The sequence below is a fragment of the Ornithodoros turicata genome, chromosome 3 (genome assembly GCF_037126465.1).
Source record: "Ornithodoros turicata isolate Travis chromosome 3, ASM3712646v1, whole genome shotgun sequence".
Classification (NCBI taxonomy): domain Eukaryota; kingdom Metazoa; phylum Arthropoda; class Arachnida; order Ixodida; family Argasidae; genus Ornithodoros; species Ornithodoros turicata.
The window spans coordinates 30266615-30286948 of NC_088203.1; the positions used below are offsets into that span (position 1 = coordinate 30266615).

The 20334-nt window shown below is 42.6% G+C and overlaps 1 protein-coding gene across 2 annotated transcripts; it reads right to left on the minus strand.

Moving 5' to 3' along the window:
- Positions 1–428: 428 nt before the first annotated feature.
- Positions 429–20280, minus strand: LOC135388365 (GATA-binding factor 6-B-like). Of its 2 annotated transcripts, XM_064617885.1 has the most exons (7): positions 19845–20280; positions 15663–19187; positions 15308–15486; positions 13762–13851; positions 10168–10299; positions 5264–5405; positions 429–4069 (listed from the first exon to the last, which is right to left on the minus strand). In XM_064617885.1, the coding sequence occupies exons 3-7, from the start codon at positions 15350–15352 to the stop codon at positions 3831–3833; spliced, it is 648 nt and encodes a 215-aa protein (XP_064473955.1). In that variant the 5' UTR covers positions 15353–15486; positions 15663–19187; positions 19845–20280; the 3' UTR covers positions 429–3830. The 2 variants fall into 2 exon arrangements, with proteins under 2 accessions (XP_064473955.1, XP_064473954.1); XM_064617884.1 differs by lacking the exon at positions 19845–20280 and adding an exon at positions 19360–19442 and having other exon boundaries at positions 15308–19187.
- Positions 20281–20334: the final 54 nt, after the last annotated feature.

Consider the following 20334-nt stretch of genomic DNA (forward strand, 5'->3'; position numbering starts at 1 on the left):
ATCTTGGTGAGACATGGCGTTGTGCCAATAGCAGGTTGCCGATGCACAGCTACAGTGCACTTTTCGAGACGTGTTGGGCCGTGGTTGTGAAGCTTTGACTGAAAATACGGTGATAAAGGGAAGTCTCCGTGATGCAAGACAGCATGAGCTGTGGGGAACATTCTTGATAACACGAAGAGGTTCCACTTGTGTAATAATGCCTTAACAAGTCTTTCGTTAAGGGAAGTGGAATTCCTAAAAAGTTTTAAGTGGTCTAGTTTGCGTCAATAAACTTTCGTTGTTAGTGCGCACTTTCATGTGTCATTGTCTGTTCTTTGTCCTTTAAGTGCTTTCTCCTCTGAAATCATGGATTACCAACAGTCCCAGGTGGATGTTTTAAGTCAATCAAAATACAGAAGCCCCATATTGGTTACACAATGAACGAGAAATGTTGAAGATATAGCTGCTTTATTATAAATACGTTACACATATTGAACCAAAAAGTACCTCCAACCAAGATTTTTAAATATGCTAGTAGAGTACAACACATTTTATCAAAAAGATATGCTCCATAAAGTTATGCATGAAACAAAGATAATGTCTAGAGGTGCACGCAGACGATACTAAAAGAAACAAAACAAGGACACCCCCGATGCAAAAATATGTGACAGCACACCATACCCTCGTACGCGCAAGAAAACAAATATTCTTAGTAAGTCCAGCAAATTCTACGTCCACATAGCCAGTGCAATCTTAAAACAACTCTTTCTCTCTAAACAGGAACAAATCTGAGTCTACTTCCATCATGTCTGGCTCCTGAATAGAAGTTCTGGCCCGATTTTTTTGCTATAGCTTTTTTTTTCTTTTTGTACAAATTCAGGTTGAAAAAGTCAAAACGCAACGCAAGAAAAGTATAAATTAGTCAGTGCAATGATATGCCTCCAGGTGCATCTCTTTTACGGTTCTTCAACACCTGAAAGTACCTGTATGCCATCTAGACGGGAAGCAATCTAAATGTGCTGATAAGGGAGAAGATAAGGGACCATTTTTGCATACTGTATTTACATATTTACGCGCCTCTTTTATGATTTACGATTATTTTAAACAATTTTAGTACCCTTGCAAAAAGACTACAAGCTATTTTACTCTATTTCTCTCCCATTCAAAAATTCCCCCCACCCTTGACTGCAGCTCAGACTTTTCCAGCTACAACAGCGACGTTTCAGATCACATAGCTTACACTTAAAGCTACACGTACATATCATAATTTAACTTTATCACATGGCCTGACGAACAATAACGCAACTCACAAAATCAGTCAATATAAATCTTTTACCGCAGGCACGGTCACAAACCAACACGTGGCAAAACACTCTCTGCTAAAACACTCCCAGGTAGTACATTGGCTGTTGATAAACAATTGAATTATAAAGAAAAGTGATTGGCGTGGCCACCACAACAAAAAGATGCCTGGAACCTACTTGTTGCCGCTTGGCGTATCCTAAGGAAATAAAACTTTAAAACATTCTAGGAACGACAGATGTGTGCGTAAAATGTGTTACACTAGTAAAACACACAAATGTTTTGTTTTGTTTTCACTTCTAGTCTGTGTGAACATAATACACGATAACAATACAAAAACACAAAAGCTTGTATGCAGAGATACTGTGTAATAAATTACTACCACCACAAAAGGAAAACCTTTGTATACTACAGCAGAAATTCAGTACTGGCTGTGGTGACAAAAAAAAGAAAAGCTTCACGAGCGTCGAAGAAACTAAGTACTGTAACTTTTTCTCTCAGGAGCATAACCTGGCTGTGTGGTCATTTCTAAAATGTTGCCTCGAGGTCACTAAAAAAATATTGGCTGAATGAAAAGAAGAGGAATCTCCTTGAACATGAGTTGCACACAATGAAATAAAGCTGTTAAAACCCAGTTTCCCACTTCCCTTCGTTGCCATCCGCCATCAACACTTACTTGAAAGATAATCTCTCGAAACTTGGTTTTACCCGTCTAAGTTAAAAGCCTTTACAATCTGCTAATGTTGTTCGGCTACGTAAAGTTTCTGCCACACATCGTAAAACTCTAAATGTGCTATCAGTCACTCCGATGGACCTCTCGCAAAAATAAGATTAGTCTGTACCGTCACTTTTAGCACCGTAATATATTTTATTTCATCTCTAAAACATTCTTGACCAAACTCCTTGGTACGTTTACGCTTCCCTGCAACTTCTCTTGAGAAAAAATTACCCAGATGTTGCTCTTCCTGGTGTGTGTACTGCAAGTTCAGAATTGAGTAACCTCTGCCTTACCAGAAGCAGAAATGTCACTTTCCTAATGCAAAAACTGCTTCATTTCCTTCTTTGCAGGAGCAACCTCTTTATAAAACAAAAAATGCAAAAAGAGGCTTACGATATACAGAAGAAAAAAAAAAATTAATCTCAAAGGTAGTGAACTGTGTGATATTTAAAGGACAACACTTACAACCACATGTGTGTATATAATATAAAAGAAAACATGCTGTATTCTACCTCAGTGGAGCATCTAATATCTATTGCCTAGACGGGCGTGAGTATTTGCCAAAAGGGAAACCGAAATTAAGGCTATGTGAGAGATAAGAATTAGTTGCTATTACTGAGTGTGAAACAGCATACACAATGATACATTCCACAGTCTGTTCGAGCTCATATGGCCTGCAAACATCATAATATATAAACTTGTCTCGCAAGAAGGGCTGTGCAGGGACCACAACACCGGGCCCCCCCACCTGTCGGAGCCATAAATATGTATTATGCAGCATTCCTTCCCAGTTGGGACAATTGCCAGTGCACTTATCTTTGATCCAAAAATCTCAAGGCCTGCAACAGAACACAAACTACGAGGTAGCTTCGCTGGTCTGTCAACAGAGCCTTTCTTTTCACACAAAGCGGAAATGCATGACTAACAGAAACGTCCCTGTCAATATAATGAAATGTGAATCTTCTACTGTTCTTACTCGAAGAGATGCTAAAGTGCAAAACTTTCTCCTCACAAAATATTAAGATGCCATTGCCTCAGCCCCAACACAAGCGAAACTGGGTCTATCTGTTGCATCATTTGTGATTGATGTGTAAAAGAAACTGCGAGGTATCCTTTCTCTCTCTCTCTCTTTGTCTGAAGAAGCCCGACAATGCGCAGAGGGCTCAGATTAGTCTCCTGAAACAATCTCCCATCGTGATTAGACATATTGTCTGCCTGCTTGAGGAGAGCGTAAATTGTAGGTGCTTTTGCTAAAAAATCACGCACAATCCAACAGATTACTCCCGTTACTTCCGTTTTGGTGTCAGCATAGCACTAAAACCTTTCATTCCACGAGGAGAAATTATTGCACTTCAGTGTCCCTTTAATTGCTGGCCATTGTCCCTGCTCTAGACCGTGCATAACTGTACAACACTCCGAAATTCGGAGCTGGCCTCAAGGTCTCAACGCAGCACAACTAAGAGAATGCGACAGAAGCTGACAGTCCCTCAATGAATTCTCACAAAACCTCAACTTCAGCTTCCCTTCAACGAGCGCGCACATATGAACACTCCGCAAGCTAGAACTGCAACTACACTGCACAAGCCTCGATGAAAGAAAGAACCAGAAAAACAAAATGGAAGTACCACATGTCCCCGAGCACGAGTGAGAAAGAGAGAGAAGACAGAAACTCCTGAAGGAAAACAAAAAAGGAAAGCATCTTGACGTCGTGCTGATATCACAAGCTTTGGTGACATCACAGCCACTGAGAGACCCCGCTAAGGCTGTTTCGTTTTTCTTCCTTCTTTTGCACACAACCTTTCCTAGCATGGTGCAGCTGTGAGAAGGACTTTCAGGGCAATCCCACAATCCTTGGAGAGACGCAATTCTTACTGGAGTCGCTGCCTTCTGCACTCTCAGATGGTTGGCCCTCGACGCTGGTGGTTGTTTCGGGCCAGGGCTTCTCCGTGGAGAGGGGCAGAATGGCCAAGGACGACCCCGAGGAATTGCTGCTCCCCGCAGACGGTGCCAGCGAGGTACAAAAGATGAGGCGCGGAACCGTGCAGTCTTCTTCCTCGCCACCTTTTGACCCTGGATGAGGAGGGGAGATAAACGCCTCAACTGAATCATTTTCGTTACTACAATTTTGGCACAACAATACAAAAAAAAAGAAAGTGCCACGAATAAACAATAAACGGGTACACAAGGGGGCAGCCTACGCTACTGCATCGTGCAATGTTGCCAATGGTAAAGGTCTTCCAAATTACAGTAAGACATCTATGTAGTGAACCTGCACATGATGAATATATGGATATGATGAACAGAGCCTCAAGTTTTGGGGTTTAACCCGACTTCACCCCTAATTTAGCATACTGGAAGTTTTTCCACCCGAATTTGCACAGAGTCATGTTTTGCATATCGTTTTGTCATATCGAATATCGCAAATATTCGATTCGTATTCAAAATTTCGAATATTCGCACACCTCTAATATATACCAATTTATACCAAATTACCTATTACAAATTATCTTTTTGTACCAATTTATTTACAAATCATTCATTTCATATCATTTAATACAAATTAAATTTTATTGAGCAATTAGTACCAATTATCATTTAGTACCACTTTTATTGACCAATTTATATAACAATAATCACTGGAGTGAGCACTTCAAATTATCTGTCGTATCAAGATACCTGTTGACGAATGTAACTTCTACAAGCAAGTTTTTAGACAGCTCGTGCGAAACAATGACCGGTGCTTTCTGCTTTGGCTTTAAACTCGCTTGTGCTACCCATATGTGCTCCAAATTAGGAGCGAGCATCGGTGATCTTAACACTGATTGACTCATTCACTGATCTGAAATTTACTGGCACAAGAATAACATAGACTTAACACTACTGCAACAAAAAGAGCAGTGTGTGATGTCACCTAGATTCCCTAACATGCACCTGGCAATTTAGTACTACAAGTTCAGGTTTTTGCAGTTGGTAGGGCAAAGGAAAAGTTTAAATCAAGTGTTGCACCCTACTATATACACAGGAAATTCCAGTTTTGCTTCTCAACAATTTTCACAGAGTATCTTCACACTTAAAATTTTGTCACCAAAAATAGCTGATTTGTGGTGAGCAAAATAACCGCAGATTTTTCACACCATATTTCTGAAAACAATTAGACACTGCGTGCCAAAAGCCCTAAGTATTAGCTGGACTTACAGATGAAAGCTTCGTAATGTAACTCCTGACCATTGTGGGAGAAGGCTATTTTGCTCTAGTGATACTTACCTGTGTCTTCTTTCTCAGTCTTGATTGCTAGGGTTAGGTTCTCAGGAATGAGGCCTACTTTGCAGTCTTGGGGACTTTTTCCTTTTGGTTTCCGCTTACGTGTCTGGATGCCATCTTTGCGCATCGCCAGGGGCCTCTTCACCTGCAAGTCGTGAATTTTCTTTTTCAACTTGACAACTTGTTTGGAATGTGAGCACAGGAACAGGCAAGGTGACACTTTAGGGAAGTGGCAACCTCATTGGGTGAGGTCTTCAAAGTACCCTCCCCGCGCTCTGTGTGTACAGTTTCTTGTTTTAGCACTTGCCAACACCAAATGCCTTGTGCCTCTTTAGCCCAGGTGATATTCCACGGGCACAATGCCAACGCCAGCAAATGCCAAGTTATTCAGAATGACACTGGTTCTGCAACATTGCTTCCAGTACTTCATGTCCAAGTACTGATAACGTACTCCAGAAAGCCGGATTAAAAACCACAGTTAGCCAGTTCTGCCCTGACGGTGATCCGTTCCTCCCGATTCATCCGTGCAGACGGAACAACAAGTTTTCTGGTTACTTGATTTACAGATAAGCGAGGCATTATTGTAGTATTGCCTCTGTTCTCAACTCCATAAAATTCTATTACATGTATACCTGTAGATAGCAGCAACTGGAAAGCTATATCGAAAGATGAATCATGCTAGCTCCTAACATATGACACAAAAGTGGGAAGAGAGGTTCACACTGGGAGCAACAAAGTGTGTCTCACCTGACCGAACAAGTGAAAAACATACATAACTGAGAACACACTTAAACTGCCCGTGTTCATTAACGGGAGAGCTTGGGTTTGGCATAATGTGGCTGCCCCACGCACGTTAAGGAAGGATGTGGCTTTTAAAAGGGTTAAAAAAAATAGTCAAAATCCTCACTTTTAAGATGCATATTTATTGCAAAGTGTGTTACCTGAACCATTTATTCGCAACCTATTTCACAAATTTAGCACCGAAATAGTAATAAAACAAATATATCTGTGTCTGGGTGAATGCTCCAAGCCCCGTACTTCCCCTATCTTTGAGTGCCGATTTCTCAGTTTGTGTTTTCGAGCCAATCGCCAGGGCTGGGCACGACACTTCAAAAAAGTATCTGCGATACTGATACTCGATACCCTCAAAAATTGTATTTCCAATACCGATACAAGATACAGAACCAAAACTGATTTTCAATACAGATACTCGATACCGTATCGTCGATACATAGATACATCACTGAAATCCCGAATATAATAAAGCTGGTACTAATATGATTAGGGAAGTTAAAAGAATTCTCTGTTATTTCTGGAACCTTTACTGTATTTTTATAACGCACTCTTTCTGAATGGGCTTAAACGTATCCGACTGCACGGATTTAATGGAGCTGCACTGCCAGAGCAGCTAGCCTTGTTAGAGCTTTAGATTGGACTGAAGCCATGGGTACGTTGAAATGATCGCTTCCATTTTGGCACGTGAGACGACGACACATTCAGACGACACGGCAGTAAGATATTTTCCGTCCAAGCCATGCCAAGGCACACTGGAGTTTGTCGGCCATAGCTGATACTTGATTTTCTTAGTTGGCCGTTGTGAATTGTGAGCTGTAGAATGGGTTACAGTGCTCAGGCTATGCCGGCAGCTATTCTTTCGGCTTGACAGACGTGGAATCCACACTTCAAGTTAAGTGGACGTGCTCTTGCGCACTGAGCAGGGGGACATTGGGCAGCGCACTTCCAGAAGCCATGAGGTTGGTCCTCTGTAAGGCCGCTATGGATGACGCCGAGCATTTTCGGCGTGCCCGCCTTAGAAAGAGAAGGAAGAGGTTTTTCTGGAACCAACTAGAAGCCGCGCGCGCCCGCGTCCCAGAGCACGGCCCAGGGCCTCCTCTCCTGGCGACCTAGACAATGGAAGGCGCGCGCAGACGTAAGGTTCGAGCAAATTTATGGGCGAGCGCCGCCGAACCTAAGTCTCACAACAGCCTCAATATTTGCATGTTTTTTTTTTAGTATCGAGTATCGTTAAAATACACGATACACCAAAAATGTATTTTCGATACCGATGCTCCGATAGTCTCATTTTTCGCACGAGATACCTAATGCCGATACACAAAATGTATCGAAAGATAGTATCGAAGATTCATGTATCTTCGATACTTCCCATGACTGCCAATTGCCCACGCTATTATCCATCTCTCTCAGCCTTACCTGGGTGGTCTCAAAATGTTTCGTACCATTACGTTCATGAATAAATCTCCGGTGGGAGAAGCCACTGTTATGGTTCAGAGTTTACAGAATCATGTAAGCAACCAGAGGTGGATCTAGGATTTTTCTGAGCGGGGCAGGTCCTGCCTTGGACAGCATCCTACTTCACTACCTAAGGTCAACTGAAACTATGTAACAGAAATTGAGGGGGAGGGAGCCAGGACTTCCTGATCCCCCACCCCCCCCCACCCAGAACAGCCACTCCATGAAACAAGGCAGTGGAGTCACTAGGGAATGCATCGCCACCCTCCCCTATTAAAAACTCCCTTTCAGTAACATGCAATGCATGATAAATAACAATATCAAGCCACACGCAGAAAAATTCATGTGCTTGCAGAGGGTTCTTCACATTGTTTTTAGCATCATCACATCGCAGAGAAAGGGAGGAAGTGGCGGTGTGGCACGTCACCCGGAGTGAGCCACACCCCCCAGTGGTGTAAGTAGGTCACCAATTTTTAACTTTCCAAGTCTTGTGTACCTACCACTCAAAATTTCTTCAAAATAGCTTCACCCCTTGCAGTAACCTTTTAGCTACATGAAAATCCTGTGCTCAGAATAATCTGACAATTATTCACCTTCAGAACTGTGCAGCACTGAGACCTGTTTTTCAACTTTCAAGGACTTGTAACTGCTCATGTCTCTCTCAAATGAAAACATTTCAAATCTGATGTTCTGATGATCCGATGTCAGACTCAAGCTCAGCATTTCAAAATATACGTATATGACTGGAAAGTTTCTTTCAGATATGCGCAGGAGTAAAGTTTTCGGTGTTAAGGGTCACATTCTACCTTAAAGGGGCTCCGAGGTGCAAAAATTTCTGGGTGCGCTATGAAAGATCCCATCATCATGGCAGTAACGTAATCCAGCAACAAACGTCAAGCGTACGTCGGCGCCAGTGCACCAAAGTGTCGGAGGAAATATATCGCAGGAATGTCCTGCAGTTCTTTCCACAGCAAGGGGAGGGCAGCTCTGACTTGGCCGAGATGCGTAAAGATACAACAACAAGGCTGAGGCACATGTTCTGTAGTAGCAGCAGCCAGAGTTGCTACCCACTCCGAGCAGAGCAATGTTGGGATTGTTATATAATAGCGCTGTTGCACGATTTCAAGTCTATCTCTCGCATTGCATTGTTCTGTTCCTGACAAATATCAAGTGGGACAATGCTTGTCATACGGCATTGGCAGACGGGATATTTCGTCATTCTCAAGTATTCACCCGTCATTTCGACGTGGAGCTCCTCGTTCCGCACACATCACAGTCAGCGTGCGCTGCAAAATAGTGCATCATCGTACTTCTTCCTGTGTTGCAGTACAAGTGTGTGCTAACTAATGAGTAGAGCCTCAAGTTTTTGGGAAATATTTTTTTCTAAATTCGGGGGCTAAAAATCGGGTTTCACCCTAAATAGGCAAACTTCAATTCGGGTGCAAAGTCGGGGAAGAATCAGGTTAAACCATAAAACTTTGAACAGGTATCATATGAGTAGGATACTTGTTGTCATCGAATGTGCATAGTCATAAATGCTCAAATTCTCTTTGATGAGAGGGAAAAAAAAAATGCACATCAAGAAACTGTGCACCCTCAAAAAATAACGGCGCGTTAATACTGCACTGGCTCGGGCTTACCCGAAAACCCGAGCTGGCCGGGCCAGGTAACGCTTTCAGGTTTGTGGGCCCGAGCTGGGCTCGGGTTTGACATTATGGGCTCGGGTTGGGCCTGTGTCGGGAAACCTAGATATTCTTCGGGCGCGGTGGGCCAGGGCTGGGCAAGGTATGGAGCCATCGAGTCGAGTCGAGCCCGGCCCGGCCGTGTAAATCAAAGGAAAGCCAGGGCCAAAGAATGCGGCCCATGCAGTGCTCTACATAAACTGCTCACTGTAGACCACACAATCATGCGTTCATGCCCATATCTGGGGCAAGAGTTCCAAGTTCGGTAGTGCTCGAGATAAAGGGTCTGAGATTTACCCCTCACAGGTAGCACAAAGGTTGCACGACAGTTTAATTCGGTAGTTAAGCTTAATGAAGTAATAACCAATGATAACGAGTAATAATAAAGTAATAATCGAGTAAAAGTACGTATTAACAAAGTCAATAAGTTCCAGTAGTATAGTGCCTATCAAAACCAAATTTCTCAACACAACTAAATGGATCTCACCAAGCAACCAGCTGTGCCAACTGCACACTTGTGACGACAGACTTTTCAATTCAATTCGATTCAAACTTTAAACTATCTGTACACCTTGTTAAGCATAGAATGACATGAAACAGTTGGAGAAATGAGACCGGTGAATAAAAGCACATTGTTAAGCACACAATAGCACAAAAGATATTCGGATAAATGAAATGAGACACATGGATAAAAGCAGATTGTGACAGGAGGTCAATAATTCAAACTTGTCATTATTCGATCACCTCGACGCCGTCGATGAATGGAGCCCATCAGGTGTGTGAGTGACCATAGCCACAATGCGCCACTTGAGAGCATTGTTACCCACAGAAGAATACGAATGATATTTAGGTAAATGAGACAACTACAAGGCACTGCAACCTAAATATGGCAGACATTTAAAGGGTACAAGAGCTATAAAGTCGCGAGAACAGCATCATTCAAGGTTAGGCACAAAATTGTGTAATAAATCTTACATTGTGTAGTTTAAAGTACAGGCCACAAGCATTGCAGACGGGCTCTCCTTCCTCGTTTCGTCTCCACAGAGTGGTTGTGGTCGTGTTGCAGTTGGAGCAGACCAAGCCCATCCGCCGGGACACGTTACTGGGCTGCAAAGGCAAGGCCTACTCTTACAGATTCCGCCGCCTACTTTTCAGTCAAAACAATGCACAGGAAGATAGCCAGCTGCAGCACTGCACGATTTAGCTACTGAATGGAATTAATGAAGGTTTGGAATTTTCTCAACACTTGAAGAGTTAGAGAAAATTATGAGTCATGGCTGGCAGCAACCTGAACCCACGCTCAAATTTGTATAGCATCTTATACAGGGTGTCGAACCGAACCGAAAACCGTACCCGAACCGAAATTTCCATGACACTGTTGAACCTGAACCGGAGCAGAACCACAAAAAATAATAGCGGTAACCGGTTCATAACAAAATGGTTCGGACAGAAGAGAAGTCAGCACAAGAGTTCAATAGCCTCTCAATCCCCGAACGATGACCCACTGGTCTCCATATCATGGATTTTGTAAATTTTCACTTGGACCGATCAAACAAGGACATATGGTAAGCATGCTTTCAGTGTCTTTTTTAACACTTTGAAGCACGGTTGTCCTTGTAAACGCTGCAGCTAGCTCCCCACGCATGTGCTGCGTTGTCTGCTCTCCAGAGAGGAGCCGCCACAAGGACACTTTCAAACGCTGAGTTTCCCAAGGGGTAGTTCTGCTTACTGGTAGTGCAATCGTGTTGTGACACATTGCCTTTGTGTTGTGGGTAATTGGTACACTGCTGTCAGCTTGGACAGAGTAAGGCTCGCAGACTTATTTTCTACATGCTTCAGCACGGTTTTAGAGCGATTCACACTGCGAATGCAGTGTGCCGGTTCAGTACCATCGCCTATGTAAAATGCTGTCTATCTTATTTGGTTTCTTTTAAGTGTATCTCGCTGGCAGCGTACGTGTGAAAAAAAGCAATTTTGGGAACAGAAAACAGCAGAACTACACCGCTTCATCAGCGCGGACGCTATTTGCAAGTGTTCATCCATTTCTCCTTTCTTTCGCTAAAGGGAGTACCAGGCCACTAAAAATGTCAATGCAGACAACAGCAGTAAGCTATTAGCCACGCATTTCATGATAAAAGCAGTCTGATGGGAGATATAAAATGGAAGTATTGAACCGGTTTGCGAACTGGTTTGAGTTTTGGAACGGCAAAAACCGGAACTGAACCGCAACAAAATCCAAGAAACACGAACCGAACCCATATTTTTTTGCAGTTAGACACCCTGATCTCATACCTGTGTCACATGGGCCAATGGGACATTAATGTCTGATGCCGTTCGGGTCACGAATGGCATAATCTACAGATGGTTGTGCCATATATTAATGATATATCACGGTTGATGGTTTAATCTAAAATAATTTAATTTGTGCACACAAATTATGTAGCTATATAGGACTGTTGAGAACAGAGCGTGAAATGCACTACCCCACTAAGTGACATTCATTTAATCCCACGAATTTTGTGGCAATGCATGTAGTCGTCAAAAGGACTAAAACTACTCTTTTTTTTTCCTTAGAGTATATATATTTCCAACTTTCACATATCCCCTTTGTCCTCACAATAAGCGAATCCATCAGACCTTTAGCCCAGCAATTTCTTTACACACAATAAACTGGTCCGGCCTTTAGCGGAACATAGCGCCGATACGCCTGACCGAAAAAAAAAAGGTCCCTGAAAAGCCTTCGAGGCTTTAAACACACAAAGACTTTGAGATGAACGAGGGAAATAGAAATACTTTTTGTGTACCGTAAAAATGTACGGGCGGATCCGTTATAGTGGGGAATATAGCGAAGTTTACTTTGATGCCAGTCCACACATATACTTCCATTCCGTATTCCACATATATGAGCCATTCTGTGATATGGAGCCACACATCAGTTTGTAATGACATTAAACCCCATGATGTCGATGCTGTCCGCTCACTAGTCAACTAAAATGTATGCCCATTTAATATCTTAAAGGTTATTAAACAGATTGAAATTTAACAACAGCAACTTTATTTTCATGTGGACAACAAGCCGTACAATGAATTTCTGATGTGGTCACGTAAAAGCCAACTGGCTCCCAATTCAAAACGAACAATATGGCATGTATTGCATTGGGCCTATTGTCACTTATACTACTCATCAAAGAACACTCCTGTAACCTGAAATTATGAAATAATCTTCTGCGGCAATGTGCAAAGTGGTTTTATGCAATTATGAAACTGTTACTCTGCACAGACAATGGTAGCGAGAGTAGCCATTCCGTCGTCGAATGAGCTGTGGCGATCTCATTAAGCAGAAACACTCGTTCGGGGCAAATGTAATTAAATCTCTCCGCGTGGCACTGCACGAATGACATTGAGACATAAGGGATCAAGCACTGAATGTCATTTTTTGTGTCTGTGCGGGCTGGGGTATTTAACGCTGGAGAGATTGCTGACACAAGCTGCATCGAGAAAGTACGGTAAGATTTGTTTGCGATGTTAGCGCTACCAGACCAACACCACCTAGATACAGAAGGGCTGCTTATTGCCTCCTCTCCTTCCTCCGCTACGTGGACATATATATAGTCAGAATTCGCCTGCTAATACAATTCGCCATTCTGTGAATTCAAGAACCTGCAAATGATTGCAGCTTACTTTGAACCTGCGGACCTGAATGTTTAGACAAAGAGTGCAAGACGCTTTCCAGAAAATCAGTTTTGAGAAAGATTGGAGCTGTTTTGCGCTTTATTTCCAAATTTTCCCGTTTAGTACACAGGGACGTTCAATCACCTCTCGCAGACGACAGTGGTTCGTCTCCATGGCCACGACCAGTGAAAGCACGTTTGCAATAGGCTGCCACTGTTTAAAACATGATCCTGATTGGCTGACTGTTGTTACGTTACATCGACGAGAAAACAGGCTTTCTCCATCTAGGTGCTGTTGGCCATACTGAGGTGACCATGGTCAGGATGCGTGCAAGTTCATTTGTCCCCCAGTGAGTCACACGTGCTAGTTTGAGCCAATAAGATGGTGTTGACTCATCTTTCTTCGCGTTTAGAGTGTGTGAGTAAATACGACAGCTCACAACCTCTCATATTTGCTGAGTGCTGTGGAAGAGACTTTGTGAGAACAGACGAAGAAGACCTTCTCTCGGGGAAGGAAAAGGAGATAGAAACAATGAGGGCGATTTGATGAAAGCTGTGACATGGTGAACTAGCCAACCTTATTCAAATTTAACAGGCAGCATGATTCCACGATGCACAGATGCAAAAACTCATGCCCCAACTTAACAAATGTCCCAATAGTGACGGGAACTCCGCAGAAGCGTTGCTTAAGATATGTGGAACCTCATGAAAATAAAAAAAGAACATCCTGAAAAAAGAGAGGTTGCGCTTTCAGTGTAACTAGGCAATCAGAAACTGCTTTCTGAGTAGCCTTCATACCAATACTGAGAAATACTCTACAGAGCAATCATTTCCGTACGAGAATCACGCACACCGTTACATGAAGCTGATAACATTTCATACTGATAATGGCACACACCTCTTGGGATGAGATATCTCGTGAGAGTTTTAGCCCGGGAAATTCTGTTGCGTAGACAGTAGAGAGCTGGAGACCACGCAGAGCTGGTTCCTATTAAGCATAAAAGAAGCTCCTCTATACTTATTTACACATATGCGTTGTGCCTAAAATAACATTCACCAAGACATATTAAAAATCAGAGCGCTCCACACGAATCACACCTATTTAATGCTGTCAGTATTTTTTTTTTCATTGTGCCTAATTAATTGATTAGATAAGACCAATTAGCTAACTTTTAAAATATTTGCTCAAGGGTCGAGGCGTCAACCAGAGAGCACCTTAGGAAACAGCCAATCAGAGCTGCTTAATTTACAAACTGTGTAAATAAATAAGTTGCTTCTACCGTTTAATATCGCTGTTTAATTTACAAGCAAAGAAAACGTAATTAGGTTACATTTACATGACAGATATTTAAGTTATGGCAAAAGTTACATAAACTAAAATGTATTTCAGTTACAATTACTTGTCAAATGTAATCGAGTTAGTCTTGGGTTAGTCCAGAGTGGCCACACAATACAAACCCTACAAAGTATCTAAACAGCAGTTTTTCACGGTAAAAGTTCATAACCGACATAATAGGCCACATCACATGAATGGTGAACAATGCAACTTGTGCGTAGAAAACAGAATACCTGAACGGATTGCAAAACAAAAAGTGAATCTAACACTGGTGTAAAATCAGTTGTTCTATGATACTAGACAATATAATATTCAATTTATGAAAACAAGTTAGAAATTTACATCGTTACCAGGCAAGATGGGTGTCACGTGCAGTTCACACCACGTTTGAGTATACGTTTCGAATAAATGCTAAAATATATACAAAACAAACACTGCTAGAAAAGTGAATGCAGCAGAAAAGTGCCAGCCAGCTTTTGCAAAGAGAAAGCACTGCAGACAGAAATTCACAGCTAAGTCGGTAGAAACAGCACAAACTAAATGTACCTCGAGTACAAGGTGCAGGCAAACTTTAATTAAATTATAGCTACAGTTACTCACTAAGGAAAGCATTTAGATACCGTAATGAATTATCCTAAAGATAATTAGCTACTGTAACTTAATGACTCGTAATTAATTTCTTCGCAACCCTGTGCCCAGTCGAGGTATTTCCAACGAGGTATGCTTCATGTGGCCCACAGAATACAAAAGAATGCCACGTGACAACATGCACTGCAATCACAGCACGCAGGCATGCATGCATGCATATTTTGCCTTATTCCCTCCTTAGACTGGGGGGGGGGGGGGGGGGGGGGGGGGGAAGAAATCACACGCACACAAAGCATACCTCGTTGTAAACACAGCTGTTAACTCAGGCATACCAACCTGTCCAACTTGAACAGGGACAAAAACAGTGTGAAAAATTGAAAAAGAGACACGTACACACAACACGCTGATTAACAACTCTCTTTTCCCCCGACTCCTTTTCCCTGTTCAAGATGTACCAACTTGCCCATGTGACTGCCTTAACTGCCCAACCTGTTTGAAATGGACAAGAGAAGACCCTCACCACTCGGCGCTGTGTCTTGACGACCGGTCGCGTAGAGCCATTCATCTTGTGATAAAGACCGCAGGCATTGCAGAGGTAGTGACCTGTGCCATCTCTGCGCCACAAGGGCGTAGAGATGGCGCCACAATTGACGCATTCGCGTGGGTCGCCAAATCCAGCGTATTCTGGTGACTCACCTCCTGTGGGCACAACAAGAAGCGGGGAACCTGGCTGAATTATGTCTCAGCAACGTACAAAGGTACAGACAGCGCATTTGAAAATCTCAAACTGTGCAAAGTGTGCTACCACACATGTATATAAACGTGCACATAGATCCCAAATGTAATGTCCGAGGAGTCACATAACACAGATGTACTTATTTGAGTTTCATCTTGCTAGACAATATCTAACGAGCAATATAGTAATGGCGCAGTCCTGTCAAGCGCTAACAGCGTGAATCAGGAACACTTCCAGATCCTGGCCTGCAAAAGAGGGGAAGAAGCAGAAAGCACATTTTATGTACCGCAAGAACAATCTTAAGCACCTTACTGCAATAAGCAAGGTCACTGTGGGCAAATATGATAGTACTTACCATGCTCAAGAAAAAGAACTCAAGTGGCAACGTCTTTCATCGTGAGTGAACAGCATGTATTGAAAGTAAACAGAGACTTGTTCTGTGCTATTGATATATCCAGATGTCTGACGCTGAGCAGAAGCCCCCTTGTTGCTGTCACCCTCAATGCTTTGGCAATGAAGTTAGGTCAAGACGGACACAACCAATACGGAAACATCCCAAACGCCTTCACGGGTTTCATTTCTACAACCTTTGCAGGATAACCGAGTGCAACCAGAATACGAGAGCACATGCACATTCGTTCAGTCATTCAGCATCCACACATACAGCTACGCACACTGCACAAATTGCGACATACGGCACAACTTCTGTGCACAAGAACAAACACTGGACGTGTAACAACAGGCACGTAACCTTCACAACTGCTGGGGCACACAGACACCACTGAGATAATACATTTCACTAATATGTCCCTTCTCAGCTGCAGCTGCCATTGTCGTAATCATTCCTGAACAAGTAACTCGTTAAAATCGGTAATATTTGCACATCCCAGCGCAGGGCACACGAAGGGACAGGACACAGGAAAAGACAGGACACACATACAAGAGACTCCTGTCCTTTCATGTACTGTTTCTGTACTGACTTAAACAAGTATCTAAACACTTTTTAAATAACGTGCACTGCAGTCTGCAATAACGGAAGTGTGTGCGGATAGTGGCACGCAGATCTCCACGTGACAACATAGTGGCTTGATGAGGGCTTCCCCTACTTCATCCTTGACTAGTATGGCAAGTTCCCAGTGTTGCTGCCTGTAAAACTGAATCAGGAGTGAAAAACACCAGTATGGGATGTGATGGCTGTACGATTTCAGTGAGGCACTACCGAAGGCAGGAGGCATATGTGAAATCTCACAATGTAGAGACTATTCAACGACTACAATTCTTCCTCTTTTATTAAGCCATTTCAATACAAGGATTTTTGCTTGCCGCTTTGTCTGAGAGACACGAAAAATTGCATGTTCTGCAACATTTTGAGGCAGCTTTTAAATTTGTTTAGCCTAGTAGTTATCATTTCCATTTTCCATTAAAAATATAAAAGTATCAGCAGTTTTTTATATGCTGGCTACTAATCACATTGAAACAAAAAATATATTATTGTGCAGGTGCAGTATTCACAATACTACAGAGATTTGGTATGCTTTATCTGGAATTACTGCGTGTCCAACCCGCACCTTATCTTTGGTAAATATGTTGTCTAGACAGGCATGAAGATAGGACAGCGAAAACTTTGACAGTAAATACAGGGTGTTCAAAATTAAGCTTTCACGAGCGCTATGCAAACACAGCGATGACAGGAAACCGGATGATAACTTTACGCTACTTGTGTAAGAAACATGTGCTGCTAATTATGTAGCACCTGTTCCTTACTCAAGGAACAGAAAAATAGCACCAGTTTTCTTTTGCTCGCCTATTTATAAAGTGCTAGTGAAAGCTTAATTTTGAACACCCTGTATGTATTGCATATCCTTGCATAATTTTGCAGATGCATAGCCTGGTGCCCACAGTACTAACAAGCGATAAATCAAGCCACTCGAACAAATGCAAGTTTCTGATTGCGTGATGACAGTATTACCTACAGCTGTCGCGCATAGCATTAATAGTTGGAATCAACGAACACGTGCTGAGGTAATTTTTAAATCAGTAATGTGTAAAAGATATATATATATATTTGTAAGTGCTCAAACATCGCCATGCCAGTACTGGACAGGTTAGTACTGGAAGGTCAGCACTGGCATGGCGACGTTTGAGCACCTACAAACATATGCTATACGTGCAGCCAAAGAGCTCCGGCTAATTTTTCCCCTTACATATATATATATATCTTGAAAAGTTTAAATTGGGTCGGACGGCTACGTAATTATAGTGAAGGTTGAGATAAATGTGAGCCAGAAGACGAAAGTAGGCGAAGTAACAAAAAACAGCCCCTTGACAAGCCCCTTATCAGCCTCGTGGCCACATTTAGCTATTTCGTCCTGAAGAAGGTGGAGCTTCTGTCACCCCTAACTTTTATAACTTTTAAGTTCTAATAAACCTTTTTTTGTTACTTCCCCTACTTTCGTCTTCTGTCTCCCATTTATCTCAACGTTTACTATATATTACTTTACGTTTACTATACAACGTTTACTATATAAAACGAGCGATAAAAGAAAAGCAAGTGGTACTTTTCTGCTACTTGAGTAAGAAACAGGTACTGCTTCACTAGTAGCACCTGTTACTTAGTCAAGTAGCTTAAAAGTAGCACTTGTTTTCTTTTATCACTCCCTTTCAATAAAATTTCTGGACACGTTAGAGCAAACACCCTGTATAGTTCGGACCCAGCCATGGGCGCCAGCTACTTGGTGGCAGGGTACAAGATGCCTAGACACTCTGTCTTTCGCAAGGGACGTTAAATACGGGGCACCGTTTCGTGAACTTTCATCGCATGTTAAAGAGCCCTCGGGTGTGCAAAAGCAATCCACAGACCGACCGCTGTGGCGTCATGATCTCGGTTGTCTCTCTACGTAAACCCCCAATTATTGTTATAACTATCAGTGCTGATGAGCTTTGCAAATCTTTGATATAGCAATAATTTTAATGCGCCAATTTTCCCTGAAACTTTATTTTTGCTGCGAGCATGATTTCAAATGTAATCAGGAAGGAAAAAAATGTGAAGGTGGCCTCGCAATGTGCTCTTTAATCGCAAGTAGCATTGCAAGGTGCTGTTTAAACCGAACACGTTTATAATTTTGCTCATCCCAGGCAGAAATTCGAGTTCGAACCCAAGTGGATACACTTGGGATTCCAGCTCAGATTTTTGAATGAGATGGTTATCATTATGCAAATAAAGGTGCATTCAGCGTGCCAAATAAGGTAGCAATATACATCAGCAGGGAAAGGAAATACAGCACTGTATTAGAAAAACACGCTTGAGCTAGGGTGAACTGTAGACAACACACAAACTGAATGGAACTAATAAGTCGTATTAAATACGCATTTGCGAGCATCACGAATTTTCGCGCCAATCAAAATACTAAAAACATACTTTTTTAAACAACATCGCGCGAAATGTCAGATTTCCTGAAACATTACTGGTTGCCAAGTAACTGCTTATGGATCTTGGAATCGTGCCAATATACTCGAATAGTAAATCGATATCCAGTTACATTCAAGGCACGACAGAGAATAACTGAAAAGACCGACATCAAATGACAGAGGTACTTATGTGAGTCGGTAAAAAGCTGCGAAATCTTCGGCGGATTTTCTCCGTGTGGCGGGTAAAACCTCGCACCTGCAAAAGTTCACCCAGTATTACGGCTCTTATCCAACGCTTATCTAAACGATAACTGCTGTATCCACGAAAGAATATCGCGTCATCATTGGCCGGAGCGAATCAGCAGGCGTATAACGAGGTTACCCAAAATGTTATCTACCCAGTAATATCATGCAAACTGCAGTACTACCTATCAGCCCGCGAAGATCGCCACCAGCTCGAAGTGAACCGCCAGCAGTGAAACGGGGTTAAACGCAGATAGTCGCGAAAAAAGCGTTACGTAAGCCTATCTGATTAAGCCTCTAGCTGCCTCCCTAGATACTGCATCGCAGAGTTCCGCTATCTGATAAAATCTAGCCCTAACCCCAGACGCTTTCGTTGTCCAACAGCAACGCGAAACGTACGGAATATTTTTGGAACTAGAATTGTAAATAACGTCGCTTAAGACGCGGAAAACCCAGATAATGTACACGTAATTCACGATCCGTGCTGCGTGCGATCTGTTTTCATCTTGAATGTTAATCTCCATCTGCGTTACATCGTCTCCCGTGTACCAAAACCTACACTAAGGAACCGACCAGTTCATTATATCAACGTCCGCCTACTTCGTCCGGCGTAAAACAACCTGTCTTTGTAAAACAGCCGTAGCCGAACGTGAATCAAGGAAAGATTTACCTTTGTTTCGTGGAGAGGGTCGCCTCTTTTGTATACAACAGTGCCAAGCATAACAGATGTTTCCTCAGAACTTGCCGATCGAAGCAATCCGATTTCTCGACAAGACACAGCATCACGAACTGCCGCGGTGTTTGAACCACTTGTATTTCACCAGAAGCAGTACCAATATTAGAACAATAAACACAATACGAGTTTTTGATACCACGGTTTGTAAACATTCCAGCTGCAGGACCAGTTGTACCGACGACAGAAGCGTCCACCGAAAGATTTGTAGCGACGGTGAGCTGAAGGAATGTTTAGGGATATTTATCGCGAACTTGAAATAATTTTAGAACCACAATTTTGGGAGTTGTGTCACTTTATAACAACACATGTCGACTTCGAGCACGCCGCCATTGGCTGACGCCAGCGCCTCTGATGGTGGCTGGCTGCTTGGGGGCTTGGGTCGGAAGATATAAAAAGAAGCAGGTTCCTGCCGTTCCTGCCTCCC